The following is a 14,981-nucleotide window of genomic DNA, read 5'->3' as shown; positions in this document are numbered from 1 at the left end:
AAACCTAGAATAAAAATAGACATTTTGCAATCTTAAGCCCATCAATGTGACAATGATGGCAGAAATAACTATTTGGACAATATCAGGTCCTACGTGATACTGAATTAACCAATCTTGTCCCTGTCTTGCCTCTACATTTCTTATGATATGTGAATTATTTGTAAGCCAATTTTACTCATGATTTCTGTTACTTGCTGTCAAAAGCACCCAAATAGACTATGGAAAAGAGCAAATAGCAAAGCATGCTGGTCTGTTTAAAATTGTTTAAAATTGTTTTCAGGTGCTAACACAAATATTTGAGCAATAATATCTATATACACAAGCAGTTATAAATTAAATTTGGCCTACATATTAAAGGCCTATTACATAAAAACACATTTTGCCTAAATAATGTTCAAATGTAGTAACAATATATTGATACAGAGGTCTTTTATGTTTTATATTTGTATTATGGTATGAAAGAACATTATTATGATGAATCATTAATCTTAAATTGAGTTTTTTTTTAAATTAATAATCTTGTAGCTTAAATTAAACAGCAGGTATTTGGGCAAATGCTTTTTTGCAGATGTCATCTGATGGAGGAGGATAACTTACCACACTACATATAAGTGCCTTCAATATAAACTATAAAATTTGTTATGTACCAAAAAGTATATCCTGCATCTACATATTATATTGGTCACTTACAGTTATATTTATTATCTCATCCATATTTTAATCACCTGTTTTGCTATTCTTTATCATTATTTCATTTATATGTCTCTACATATATGAAACTTTAGGTATTTTTTTTTGTTTCTTTATTGCTATACCAAGGATTATTATACAAATTATTCTAAACCACACTCTCTCCAGGAAAAGGAAGTGTGGTGCTTTTGTGAACTATTAATGAAATTTAAAGATACATCATGACCTCAGCTAAATCATCACCTTAAGTGATACATTAATTTGGATATAGAATTTATAAGATTTTGAAGAATAATGGACTTTTTACATTTTCCATTTCAAAATGCAAGATTTTTGAATGGATTACTGGCCCGGACAAATGCATGCTAAAACTGAAGTCAAAACAGATATATGAGCAAATAGGCACAGTTTCATCATCACAATTGTAACATGTTTCAGTGTTTCAGATCTGAAAATTATTGGTCTAAGTGACTGTTTCTCATGATTTGAAATTTGGTTCAAGGAGAGAATTGGAAAAAGCAAAAGCAAAAAAAATGTGTATGCATATCATACACATCTCTGATTTTAAATCATACTAGTACTTTTGTTAGAGCTTTTGATGATTAAATTAATAACACTGATATAGTTAATCAGCTTGTAAACAGAAAGACAGCACAGTTGGGATCAATAATGGCAGTGGTCAATAACTGAAATACAAACATACAGCAAAGTCAGATAGCAGGATGCTATAAAACTTAAGGTGAATGACCCCATTTGGTAATTCACCAATTACCAACTTCAAAGTCCTTTACCACAGGAAGTTTGATGAGAACATTAGGTAGAAAATAAAAACAGAAGACAAAATTCCATTTGTCAAATAGTCAGTAATGAAATAGTCATGATATTTAGCATGGCACCACAACCCAGAGGTTTTGAAAAGAGCATGATGGAGTGTGTCACGTAAGGTTTTTAATCCCAGGTAGAGACATAAGCAATGGCCCTCCACACTGAGTGGTGCTGCTCATGTTGTATAGGAAGAAGCTACTAGCTTTTTACAGAAAAATATGAATTTTACGGTTTAAATTTTCATAACATTTTATTATTATTTTAAGAAAAACATATTCACAGTCTAAATACATTGACAACACAATAACCACCCAAAAACAGGGAGCTCCTGGAAGGACATAGGCCAAGTATTAACTAACACTTTCTATTTCTAGGTATTAGAATTCTAATTGATTGGTTTCTTTTTTTTCTGTCTGCAGCTTCCAATTTTTCTACAGTTTGCATACATGACTGAAAACTTTTATAGCCCATATCAACTGGGACATCTTTCGATGACAGAGAAAATAATAGTTTTCAGTGATCAAAAATTGACACTATCATTAAAATATTAAATTGACAAGTAGATACAAGTGAAAATTAAAAGAAAAAAACTTTTGTCAAAGTCATTATTATTGACATCAACTATACTGGGACATATTAGCATATATAGCAGCATCCTGACATCACCCACTAGATGTCAGTAGTTCCTCCTTGGTTGTGAGAACCAAAACTATCCCTAGATATTGCCAAATATCCCCAGGGGACAAAATCACCTCTGGGCTACCACCATTGTCCTAAAGTAACACAGACAAGTCAGTCTTTAAGCAATTAAATATGCCCTAGATAATATGCATCAATTATCTTATGTCCTAGTCATTAACGTGCGACTTCCCCAAACATATGCTGGATGATATTTATATCATAATTATCTGATAGCTGTTTTATCACTTTGAACTCAATATGGGAAACAAAGAAATTATATTTTTCTACTAAGCCCAAAACAATAAATTTGGTGAAGAAGAACACAGGGGAAAAGACTTTAAATGTGAAAGGCCATTCTGCAGCAGAATGATGACCCCTAATCCAGGATAAACATCTCTGTGGAGGAGGATTATGGATGCTTTGGTGGTGGGAGAGCTATGGTGACCACAAAGGAGAAAATTATAAATTTCCTAAAACACACACACAAACACATTTTAAAGAAAGTCTCTCTTCTTTTTTTTTTTAATAATATAACAGTTTATTTTTACATCATTTTGTACATTTTTTTTTATCTCAATTGTAACCCCCATGGGTTTCCCATCAACGGTCTCTCTACTTTTTGCAAACAAATTATGACATATTTATCATGTCTCATTACTATTTATTTCTTCTACTGCTATTCCCACTAGAATGTGAGCTCAAAAGAGTACACCACTTAATTTTTCCTCAACTTCGGCAACTTAAATTAAATCCTTCATGTATATCTTTAGTGATTAGCACTGTGCTTGATCACAGGAGGTTAATTATAGTGCTGATGACCGAAGATATGGAGAGAAACATCTTACAGGATGAAATGTACCAGAATGGAGGTAGGAAAGCACAAAGGCGGATTTTCCAGGACAAAATGGGAAGAGGAGGGAAGGTTTCTTAGATGAAGTGACTCGAACTATCAGTAAAGCAACCAAGTGGAAGCGGACGCCAGAGGGACCAATAAATAAGTCAGGCAGAAGATGCTCCATGGACATGATTCCAGGGAGAGAGCGGTCTCCTATTACTTACTACCTAGTACAGGGGTTAGGACAACCTTTCTGAAAGTGCTGATTAGCAAGCGTACAAACAAATGAGAATGACTTAGAATGAAGAAAGATTCAGCAAACTAAGAGGGTGGTAGCTACAGCCTTCAGGATCTTCCTGCTCTGGTTGTAACAGGCAAGCTTTGATAACAATCAATCGATATGGGCAGTTTCAAAGACACTTGAATAATGAAACCTGCATAGCCTGTATACTTTCCACCAATTTCCCATTTCCTGGTGTTTGAAACAACTTATTTATGGGGAGCACTTTCTTGAAAACTTCTCTGCTAGAGAAGTTGGAGGAAATAGATAATGCATTTTGCTTTTGGGTTTCTAACTATAATTTCTATAAAAAGGGCAGGGGTTGCAGATTCCCTGTCCCACCCAGTAGGTGGAGCTGAGCAGCAAGGGGAAGGTAAAAAGTTAAGAGGAAAAGGAGAGAAGATCTGGAGGAGGTCAGGGGAGCAGGCAGACAGACAGACGAAGAAGCCACACTTGCTTCATACCATTATGGCTTCTTCATTTTGGGTGATCTGGGAAGAGAGTCTTAGAAGAGATGTGGGTGACAGACCCCTGGGATGCTGATGATAGCAGCCCAGGAATTGTTTCCCATTTTGAATTAGCACACTCAGTGCCAGACTTGCTTGGCCCTTCTGCTCTTTTCTTGCCATTGGCCACCAGGAGGTGCCTTAGACTGTGGCAAGATTCCGGGCCTCAGCGTTGCTTTGTACAACCCTGTTAGGCTGGGCATTTACTCACTAGGTGATGGGTAAGTGGGTGTTTCATTGGGAAACTATCATTCCTCTTTTTTTTATGCACACTAATTATGGTAAACCTCTTTTCTATTGTAGGTCATATACACTAAGACACTGGGAGTGTACTCTGTCTTTATGAAGTGGGTGGCAGAACCCATTTAAAGTTTGAGGGGTCTTGGGTTACCAGTCAATCTGCCCAGTAACATAATTAGTTCTTACTACATATTAGTAAGAAAAATAGGCATTGAACTTATAATGCAGATATTTTCAGTGTTAACTGTCACATTATCTTAGATTTTTAAAGGCAATATTGAGGTTATCATAGACAATTCGGAAAACTTAGAAATATTTTTAAGAGCATTAGCTATTCAATACTTAATATTAATCTAAAATGTGCACATACGTAAAAACTGTGTACCCAATAAGCATTTATTCAAGATCAACATCTAGTGAAAATTTAGGTTTCTTTAACCACGTGTACCATAATTGAATATTCTTTTATTTCCTTATGTTATAGTTACTTTTTAAATAAGGGACAATAGCATATATATATATATATATAAAATATGGCAACTACTTCTGACCCAAAGTAAATAGTCAAAATATAAAAATTGATAGGTGGTGACAGAGGAAAAGAAATTTTTAAACGTAAAAGGAGGCATCACAAGACTCACAAGGAGGTGGGCTTAAAGGGATGAACATAGCCATTGATGCAGCTATAGAAACTATCTACTGGCTGTAGGGAGTGTCAGGAGCATAGACCTGAAGGGGAAGATAGGCAGATTAGGGAACAAACCATCCACCCACTAGATAAGGCCCTCCCTACTGAAAGATGATTTAAAGCCTAATGCTGCCCCCACTAAGAGGCAGCAGTTTTTTTGCCCACTGTGCCTATGCAGGTGCCTCTTGTCACCAGCTCTCTCCCTCTGCCTGGCAGCAGCCTCCTGCCTGCCTGTGACCGGCACCTGCTGGGACTTTTCTGCACTGACCCCCCTCAGTGGAGGCCGCTCTCCTAAGGCTGCCCGCCTGCAACCATGCAGGCTTCTTTCAGCAAATTTTACCTTTCTGGGCAGCTCTCTCTGCCTGTTTGTGTCTACGCAAGTGTCCTTTACTCTTCGGTTCTGTTTTCTAATAAAACTGCTCTTTTAAAATATAATTAAAGTCTCTGTCTTGTGGAGAACCTCGCCTGGGAAACTCACTGTGTACAACTGAAAAGGGAGCTCTAATGAAACCTCTCCCAGAGTGAACACAAGGACCCCTCTCTCCAAACCCACTGACCCCCAAAACAACATCACATAGCATCTTTTTCTAAAGAAGAATTCAATGATGGCTGTATAATACAATAAAGTCTGTTCCCCGGCTCAGCTGGGGAATGAGGTATTCCGATAAAATATTCTGCTTAATAGAGTTACCATATATTTTACATGGATTGCCTATTTTCAAAGAGTTGCACTAGATCAAAATAAACCTTAGGCTATGAAGCCAGGGTGGTCCCAGCTGAGCTCAAAGGGAATTATCTGGGTGTGTGTGATTAAATGGAAGGAGTTGGTGGGCCCTGAGGGCTCTATTTGCATAAAAGGATTTATGCTATGCTGGTATTTGATTTATTCCTGGCTTCTAAGAAAAGTTAGAGACATGCCTAGGTGCCTGAAAAAAAGGGGAGGAAGGAGAAGAATGGAGACAGAAAGAGAAAAATGGAAGATCTTATGATTTTAGAATTCCTTCTTTAGCACTAGGACTTGAAAAAAATTAAGCCTTCAAGGAGAAAGGGATCAGAAGAAATGTAAAAAGGAGCTGCTTTTCTGAAGGATCCTCTGTAACATGGCTACTTCTGTGTGATCCTAATACTGTAACGGGCTGGTCCCCAGGAAAAAAGGTAGTTCCAGATTCCCTGCCCTACCCAGAAGGAAGGTGGAGCTGAGCAGGGAAGAGAAGGATTCTGAAGAAGGAAGCAGGATGGAAAGCCAGAAGGAGACCTGAGGAAGCCACTTGGAGCAGAGAGAGACATGTGAAGAAACCGTGCTTGTTTCTTGGCCCTGTGCTGGCTGAAACAGATGTGGGTGAGAGACCCGTGGGGAGGTTGACTACGGCAGTGTTTATTTTGATTTTGATTGTGCTCTTTTCCTCCCAGACTTGTCTGGCCATTTCTGACTCTTTACTATGGTGTTTTAGGCGTTTTAGACTTGTGGCCGGCTTTCAGGCTTTGCTTTGTGCCAAATCCCTTTGCGGCGGACTTTTACCCACGAGGGGATGGTTCACTTCAGGTGCTTGATTTAAAAATTATATTCTTTTCTTCTGTATTGTATACTCATTGTATTAGAGTTCCTTTCCATTAAAGCTCTTATGTCTTGTCTTGATGTGGCAGATGGCAGAACCTCTTTAGAATAGGCAGGTTTGGGGGTTTAGGGGCACCCCTTGCTCCCAGTCCTGTAACAACACCACAATGGTAGGGCAACAGTCGGGTAAAATTGGAGCAGTAAGAGACTAACCGTAACCCAGATATAAGCATATATTTGTCTTTTCTTTAATTGGACTAACGTTTGTTACAAACGAGTTTGTACTTTAGATAGGATCTCCCTTTACATGTGCTGTTACCACACCGCATTTGCTAGCAAACCATTCAAAGGCATGATTTAGACATTCTCGTTGATGGCAATCCCAAACAACTTTGCCAGCAACAGGCATTGAGCGGAGGGAAGCTGGAGCTGCAGGACAGGTTTTCTCTGTTTTGTTCTATGCCATGTTCTCAGCACTGGAATATGTGTGGTGATTTCAAGTGACATGTTTTGACGCCATTTGGCATGAACCCACAGGTATGTGTGAAAGTGGAGATTTTGCAGAGAACTTGAGTCTTGCTACTGGGGATAAAGAAAGGATAAATGGGCTATTTGAATTACTTGGTGTCACCCTTTCTTCAGAACATTTTCATAAAATTAATTACCATTTTATTGGCAAAGCAGAACTGTATCAGATTGTGAAGCATGTGACAGATTTCAGATGATGGAATTCTATACAACAGAGTTTTATTACTGATTAAGACTCTTCTTTGTTAAACAATATATTTGATTTCTTATGTAAGTCTACCGATTTAATAATATTGTACTCAAGTTTCTTTCAAAGGTCAAGTGCTCTGTAAATTGAAGGTTTGAAAATGTATCAAAGTATCATGCTTAGTAAGTCAGGGGGAAAAAAAGAAAAATATCAGATGGTGTCACTCATAGCAAGAGTGTAAGAGTTTGGGGGGGAGGGTGGTGGAAGAAAAAGAGAGACAAACAAATATAATAGAGTAAAAATCAAAACAATACACAACTATAAACCAGCAACATCTTATGGGGTGGAAGAGGGAGTGTGATTGGAACTGGGATGCGAAGAGTTCACTGCACTGTGGTGATGGCACATGGGTGAATTGGTGGTGGGAAGCCCATGGGGATTACAATTGAGATGAAAAAATGTACAAAATGAAGAATGATGGAAAATAATAATAATAATAAGACGTATCAAAGTAACAGCCTTTTGGATCAGGAATTATAAACATAATCGTTTTATGCAAAATTTCAGTCATTTATTTAAAGGCAAATTGGCTTTAATGAATAAATAACTTGTAATTATTAGTCTTTTGAGTCTAACTAAATGTAGATGCTTGCTGTTGCTTTCCAATTACAGTTTAGATTTAGATGTGACTGAGTGATGCAAAGAAGATGGCTGTGGAGAAATGAGAGCTTCTCAAAAGTATCTCCCACAGGCCAGACATGTTCATATTTCAAAAGAACAATTACTTTAAGATAAAAGGAAGAATATACCTAACTGAGAATTAAGCTAATAGTGACCTCTGTTGTCATAACTTCTCATGTTATAACATATGAACTCTGGGAGCAATTAAGACACCAGGACTCATTCGCTTCATTTGGGTGTTCATATAGTTTTGATACTGCACTCCCAAAATTTCTTTGTTTTAAGACGCTTAGGTTCTCTTAAACTTACTACTGTCTTGTTGAGGTGTTTCCACTCTCCATATTTGACTTTTCCCAGGCTGGGAAGAGAGTTCATACTCTATGGGAAAAGGCAACCGTAGATGGTCTGGTATTTGAGTAACCATCTTGATTTTGTAAACCATTTTAGTTCTAAATAATTGAGATTTTTACCTTGAACTCATTTTAAAGAATCATAAGCCAGGAAATTAATGTTACCTTGCTTGTTTTGGTTTCAATTTTACTGCCTATAATTTGGTGAATGGCTTAGAATTCACAAACGGTTAGAGAAACAGACACAGATACATGTCAGAATATCTTAACAGTCCATCTGAGAGAGGTATAGGCCCTGAAATAAAGTAGGATCAGTAGACTTGGAGAGAAACAGATGGATTCTAAAGAGAATTAGGATGTAGAAGCAATGAGATGGAGCAATGCAATAAAAGCCCATGACAACCAGATACCACTTAGCCTCCTAAAACAGTCATTGTATTGGTCATCTAAGAGCTATACAAAAATTAAGTCCAGATTGAAAAAGTTAAAATTTCTTTATCAAATGAAGGGTAGTAAATACTATGTCGAGGGGAAATATGTTAGCATGACTAATAATGATACTACTATCTTCTTAGACTATATCAGTGCATCATAAAGTGTTGTTCCTATATTCATGGTATGTGATATACAGAATCAAGACATACACAAACAAGGATTTATTGAGTGCCTAGGTAATATATTATTCTTTAAAGAAACAAAACAAAACAAGATACACAGAAATAGCAGGAAATTGACACATTTAAAAGACAAAAGAAGTATTTTCTATAATTTATTAGGAGATAGGAAAGTTATTAAAGTATAATACTTGCCTCAAACACTTTCTCAACAACTGAAATTAATTTTATGCCTAAGCAAAACACTGCATGGTGGTGGAACATGTAAGGTTCACTGATTTTGAATATTCTATTCAAAATATTTCAAAACAAAAAGATTATGCAATCAATTATTTGAACAAATAGAATGAAGCATAAAAGAGAATAAGCAAAAAAAAATGTTTAAACACTACATAAATATGGAAATAAATTTTCTTCCACTAAATATTCACTTAAATTTAGGGATTAGTAACTAAACTTGCATATTTCATAAGCAGTTTTTTTAAACTGATGAAATCTTGGAGATATTAACGAGAAAGAGGATCTTTAATTTTAACTTCAGAAATGTTTCCGATTGCATATATCTTCATGCCAATATATAGGACATTCATCTTGAGTATCCTGAATATTCACATTAGTTGAACAATATATAATATGAATGCTATGATTAATAAGCAGTAACTACCTCAAGGATTGTCCGATTTTGTTTTCATTAATTCGAATGTGATTATTTTGAAAAAGGTCTTAATAATGTCAATCCCTTTTGTTTATTTCCATTTTTCCCATCCTTTAGGGGAAATCTCTCTGAGGAAGGTTTTTTTGGTATGTGCATTTTGTTTATGCTACCCATGCCAAATAGATCTCCCAAGATGAAGCTCTGAGCTCATTTGGAAGTAATTTTGGGTAGCACATGAATCAGAACTCTTATTTTCTTCTCAGCACTACTGGTATTTTATTGCTTCCATCTATAGTCCAATATGCTTTTAGCACTAGAACCCTGAGGCCAAATACACAAAGCACTAAGAAAATGGGAAATTCTGGCGATTACAATTTTTGTCTCTCTTTCAGGGTTCTTCCCTCCCCTGGGAGAGTGAAATCACTTTAAGCTCACTATGAAACAGAAACAAGGTGAATACAAATGATTGACTGAAGTTGGTGATGTTGATTTAGGAATGTTTGGCTTATAGATCAGGTGTAAAACTCTTAAACCAGCTTGTCAAAGCCTGCTTGTCAAACACCTATAGATTTTTCTAGGCTTTGCCCAAATGTCACTTTCTCTATGAAGGCTTCTCTGGCCAGCTCAGGCAGGGTTAGTCACTTCCTCCTTATTGTAGTAGCTTGACATATTCCTATGTGTAGCACTTAATAAAATTATATTGCTTTTATTTTCCTTTCTCTCTCAACAAAGAGAGTATATGCATTTCTTTTTTATCTATACTAGAGCACCACACAAATCAAGTTGATTCTCTACAAATAACAATCAAATAACTGAAGAGTGGCTAATATTTGCCATCTGCACAACATTGGTTATCAGTCTTTCATCACTGATGAAAGCTGGAAGGAATTACCACATTTTCAAGATGAGGAAAGCTATGCCCAGAGAAGTTACATGATCCATGCAAGTTCCAAACAGCGAGTAAGTTGCACACATAGACCTAATACCAGCAAGTTTATGCTAATTTAGAGACAGAAGATATAGTTGTAGTGTTCCATAGGACAGAAGGCAATGACTGGCCATGACACGGAGTTAGAACTGCTTACCTGGCTGGCTTAAAGCTCCAGAGTGCAATCTGAGAGATTCTCAAAAAGTTAACATAAATGCATACAAAACTGGACTTAAAATGTCAATCTCACAAAGGAAATGATGTATGGCAAACTGTTTCCTTTTACTGAAGCAACAAGCACATAGACTAAAAATAAGTCTTATTTATGCATATTAATTTACATGACATTGTTGCTGAAAATTTTAAAATAACAGATTTTTAAAGAGGTATGTCTTAGAGATTAGTCATAAAATCACTTGTTTTATTAAGCAAACAAATGAGTAGCTCACAAGTATAAGTGACTCATTAAAGTAAATACGCTTGCCAGTGACAGCAGCAGTGCACAGAATCAGGTCTTTTAATGATATTCTTATGTTTTCAAAATAAATTGTGAGTGAAAAGCAAGTATAATTCTTAGCAAACCTTATAAAGATGGGCTAATATGACTAGACTGTAACACAAAGATTGTCAGTTTAAAACAAGGCTCCATATTTTGAAAGAAACTTTCAAAGGTCATTTACATAGCCTACCACAGAACCAGTTTCTCATGTAGAATATGAAAGGAACTTATTCACAAATCATAGCCTTTTAATGTGCTTTGAGAAAGATATTTTTAGGTACTGAATTTCAAGCTAGGTGCAATTATTATGTTCTATTCACATTCAGGGCCACTTAAGAACTAATACATTTATTTTCTGTAAAACTGCAGAAGAAAAATTCCAGGCCAAGAATTTTTAATCTGTCAATTCTTGTTAAAGAGCGATAATATACAATCAATAAGGCCAATAGGTATATAAAGCACCAATGGAAAAAAAACACTTAAACACAGAAAGAACAGTTGTTGCAATATTGTAAGAATTATTACTTACCAGAAACAAAGTGCGGAAGTTGCTCAAGTCACCGAAAAACTCTTCTATGCTGACAGTCTTAGAATCAAAAATAAAATATTCTCCGAGATTATCATAAAGTTTTACCATATTGTTGTGCATGGTGAGAAGTTTTTCATATTGGTCTCTGGCACTCTTTGTAAAGCTGTAGCTCTGAGTTAAGGAACATGAACCAATCGTACTTTAATAGCAATCATTAGATATAAGATTGAATTATACAATAATTTCTTTAAACAAATGTGAAATAATTTGCAGAAATGTATACATAATTCAGTATAACTCTGGTGCCTATTAATACAAGAACAAGGTATAGGCATCTCTGGGCTGTTCTCTGGCCTTTCTCCTTGGCTTACAATTGGTTGTTCTTTCAATATTTCTTCACATGGTGGTTCCTCTGTGTTGCCTGTTTATCTCTTCTCCTTATAAGCAAACTAGTCAAATGAATTGGGGCCCACCATAAGAACCTCATCTTTAGCATATCTTTAAAGGCCCTATATCCTTATTTTCAATCTAAATGAACTTGTTTTTAACTTTACTACTTCTTTTAAGGCATCATCTCCAAATACAATCACATTCTGAGTTTCTGTGCTTTAGCCTTTCAACACAGGAATTCCGAGGGGATAGAATGCAACTCATAACAACTTTAGATTCATTATATTGATCAGTGAGTTTTGAAAATCTGGAAATTAGGCTGTACTAACAACGACGAGGAAAGTATTTCCTAAATGAAAGCACATCACTACAAATACCAGAAAATTACTTAACAACTTTTAACAAAGTATGCTACTAACAAGAAATTGAGAAAACCTATTTTTCTCTTTTTTAATATATTCTATACAGAAAGGTTATAATAAACTCTACATATAGGTTATGTCCACACATAAACTATATACACATACATGTGTTTTTATATGTATATACATATACATATGTACATATAGATTCCATGAGGATGGAAAGAAGATCTAGACAGATGAGTGAGAAGGAAGGTGAGGAAGAGGCATGAATAGGAAAAGAAGGACAGGAGGAGGGAAGGATCCTGTTTTGTTTCTAGAACACTCCCCCCATTCCCACCCCCCGCCCCCCACACACAAAGGAGCTTGCTATTTTGGTGATCCTGAGACACAATCCTAAGGATCAGTATTGCAAACAAATTCTCACGTGATGTGGTGATTCCAGGTTCATAGTTTGAGTAGCATGCTCTAGACAATTAAGAAGAGGTGATTGCAAACATAGATTGTTACATCACTGTTTTCAAAAGTTTAGCAAAAAAAAAGGATAACAACTATGACTACCAATAGCATAAAATGGACCATATTTTTAAAAGTGTCTGATAAAAGCCATCTCATTACATGTAAATTTATAATTAGAGAAACAATAATGCATTCTTACTGATAGTATATGTAAAAAAGATGATTTCTTTAGGCAACTTAGTAATATACATACATACATACATATATATATATATAAATATATATATATATTTATATATATACACACACATCTGGGGGCCTCCCTAGTGGTGCAACAGGTTATAGCACAGCACTGCAAAGCAATCAATAGCAGCTTCAGCAGTTTGACCCCTGGCCAGGGACATGACCCACATGGAACAGCAGACTTCTTCTGTCTCTCCCCTACTCCCTTCAGCAGTGCATTTCAGTTGATCTGTCTCTTCTGCTACCTACTCAGTCTCTGGTGAATCTTCTCACCACACCACCAACTCTGTCCTGTACCCCAGTTTTGTATGCATAAATAAATCTTTAAAACAATATATCTAACAATAGAGACATATGGGGGAAATTCTGAAGCATTTCCTTCTGGTCATTCTTTCAGCATTAATAGTTTTAGAATACTCAACGATAAGAATGTTTCAGCAAAAAGTAAGTAGGCTAGCCATGAAGAATAAAGGGAACCAAATCCCCTTCTTGAAATTAGTTTGGGTCTCCTTGGTGGTTCAGGGGTTAAAGTCTCAACACTATCAAGCAATCAACAGTCACTGCAGCATGAGTTTGATCCCAGGCCAGGGAGCTGATCCACAGGGCATAGCAGACCACTTCTGCCTTGCCCACTGCTCTTCTTAGCAGTGTGTTTCAGTGGATCCACCTGTTCTGGTCCTCACTATGTCTCTTGACTCCTCTCACCCCTTCACACTTCTGCCCTATACACCCTAGTCTTTGCATGCATTAGTATATCTTAAAATAAAAGTTAAATCAATTCAAAGCCAGTAACCATAGAAGAAAAATGTTTTCATACATCAAAATAATGGAACTGTAAAACATGAACAATAACACTGTTAGGGATAAACAGTCTATTAGCATTTTGTGGTAGTAATTTTTTAGCAGGTGCTGATAATTGCGTCTTGAAAATTTAATTTTTTAAGATACTCTGAATATTTCCATGAGTTTTATTATAACCTGGAGCCAAATTTATTTTCCATGGGAATACAGCTCTAGTTTTACAATGGAAGTGAATGTGGAAATCATATCATATCTTGAAAATTACCTTGCATCTGACATTTAATCCAACATGATTTTAAATAAGATATTCCCTTCCTATATTCATTCTTATGCTATATAGACATTAGCATTTGGAGTGGCAACACAACTCCATCTGACCTGCTAAGAAGGTGACATTATAACTTTCAGACCTCAAGTCCATTTTGATGTCAACAGACTTGAAAGAATTAAAACATCTCTGACACTACTTTTTATCAAAAAACAGAATACAACACTACATGCACATACTAATTTTACCTCTGAGAATATCACCATATATATTGTATTTATTTTTAAAGATTTATTTCATTTACTTATGCATATAAAAACCAGGGTGTATACTACAGGTGTGTGTGTGGGGTGAGAGTATTCGCAGAGAGAGTGGGTAACAGAAAGGCAGATTCACTGCAATACACTGCTGAGAGCAGCAGGCAGGACAGGAGAGGTCTGCTGCGCCCTGTGGGTCAGCTCTGTGGTCTGGGATCTGACTCATACTGCAGGGGCAGAGGACAGCTTGATAGCTAGGAGACTTAACCCCTCTGCTCTACCAGGGAGTCCCTACATAATTTATTTAATTTATAAGGATATGTTACCCTGTTTAAGAGTTGTAGTATAAGACAATGTTCTTCATTGGACAGAGTCACCCTTCCTTAAGTAAAACACTCATGCCAGAGACTTGCTAGGCAGCAACACTCTGCAAAGGTCACCTACTTGTACTATATTTGCAATGCAAAGTACAAAACTGTTTGTGTTTGACTATTTCAACGTAACATAATTTTTCACTAGCTAAAATATGTCCATGTAGTAACACAATTTCATAAATTTGCTCTTAGAACAAAAACTGATTTCAGAAATTCTGTGTACCAAAGTGAGAACATTTAAAAAAAAATTGGGATTGGTTTATCTTAGAAATAACAAATGAAGGGCCTCTCTGGTGACACAATGGGTTAAAGCTATCCACAGCCACTGCAGCAAGAGTTCAATCCCAGGCCAGGGAGGCGAACCACATATGTGTAGCAGACTTCTCCTATCTCCCCGCTGCTCCCCTCAGCAGTGTATTTCAGTCCATCTGGCTGCTCTGCTCCCCACTCTGTCTCTGCTGAATCCTCTCACCCCCACACCCCTTGGCCTGTACTCCACTCCTTGTGCGCATAAATAATCTTTATTTTAAAAAAAAGAAAAAAGAAATAATAAATG

The 14,981-nt window shown here is 36.4% G+C and overlaps 1 protein-coding gene across 1 annotated transcript in view; it reads right to left on the bottom strand.

Annotated features, from left to right (window-relative positions):
• The window catches only part of DIAPH2 (diaphanous-related formin 2), an 831,186-nt gene that overhangs the window by 223,694 nt on the left and 592,511 nt on the right, over positions 1-14,981 (bottom strand). The window contains exon 24 of the mRNA XM_004685633.2: positions 11,272-11,436. Coding sequence (XP_004685690.1) covers positions 11,272-11,436 — 165 coding nt within the window. The remainder of the gene's footprint in view (positions 1-11,271; positions 11,437-14,981) is intronic.

The sequence above is a fragment of the Condylura cristata genome, unplaced genomic scaffold (genome assembly GCF_000260355.1).
Source record: "Condylura cristata isolate star-nosed mole 26May11 unplaced genomic scaffold, ConCri1.0 scaffold00019, whole genome shotgun sequence".
Taxonomy (NCBI): Eukaryota; Metazoa; Chordata; class Mammalia; order Eulipotyphla; family Talpidae; genus Condylura; species Condylura cristata.
The sequence above is the reverse complement of the archived record's forward strand: the minus strand, read 5'-3'. Positions and strand labels throughout refer to the sequence as shown.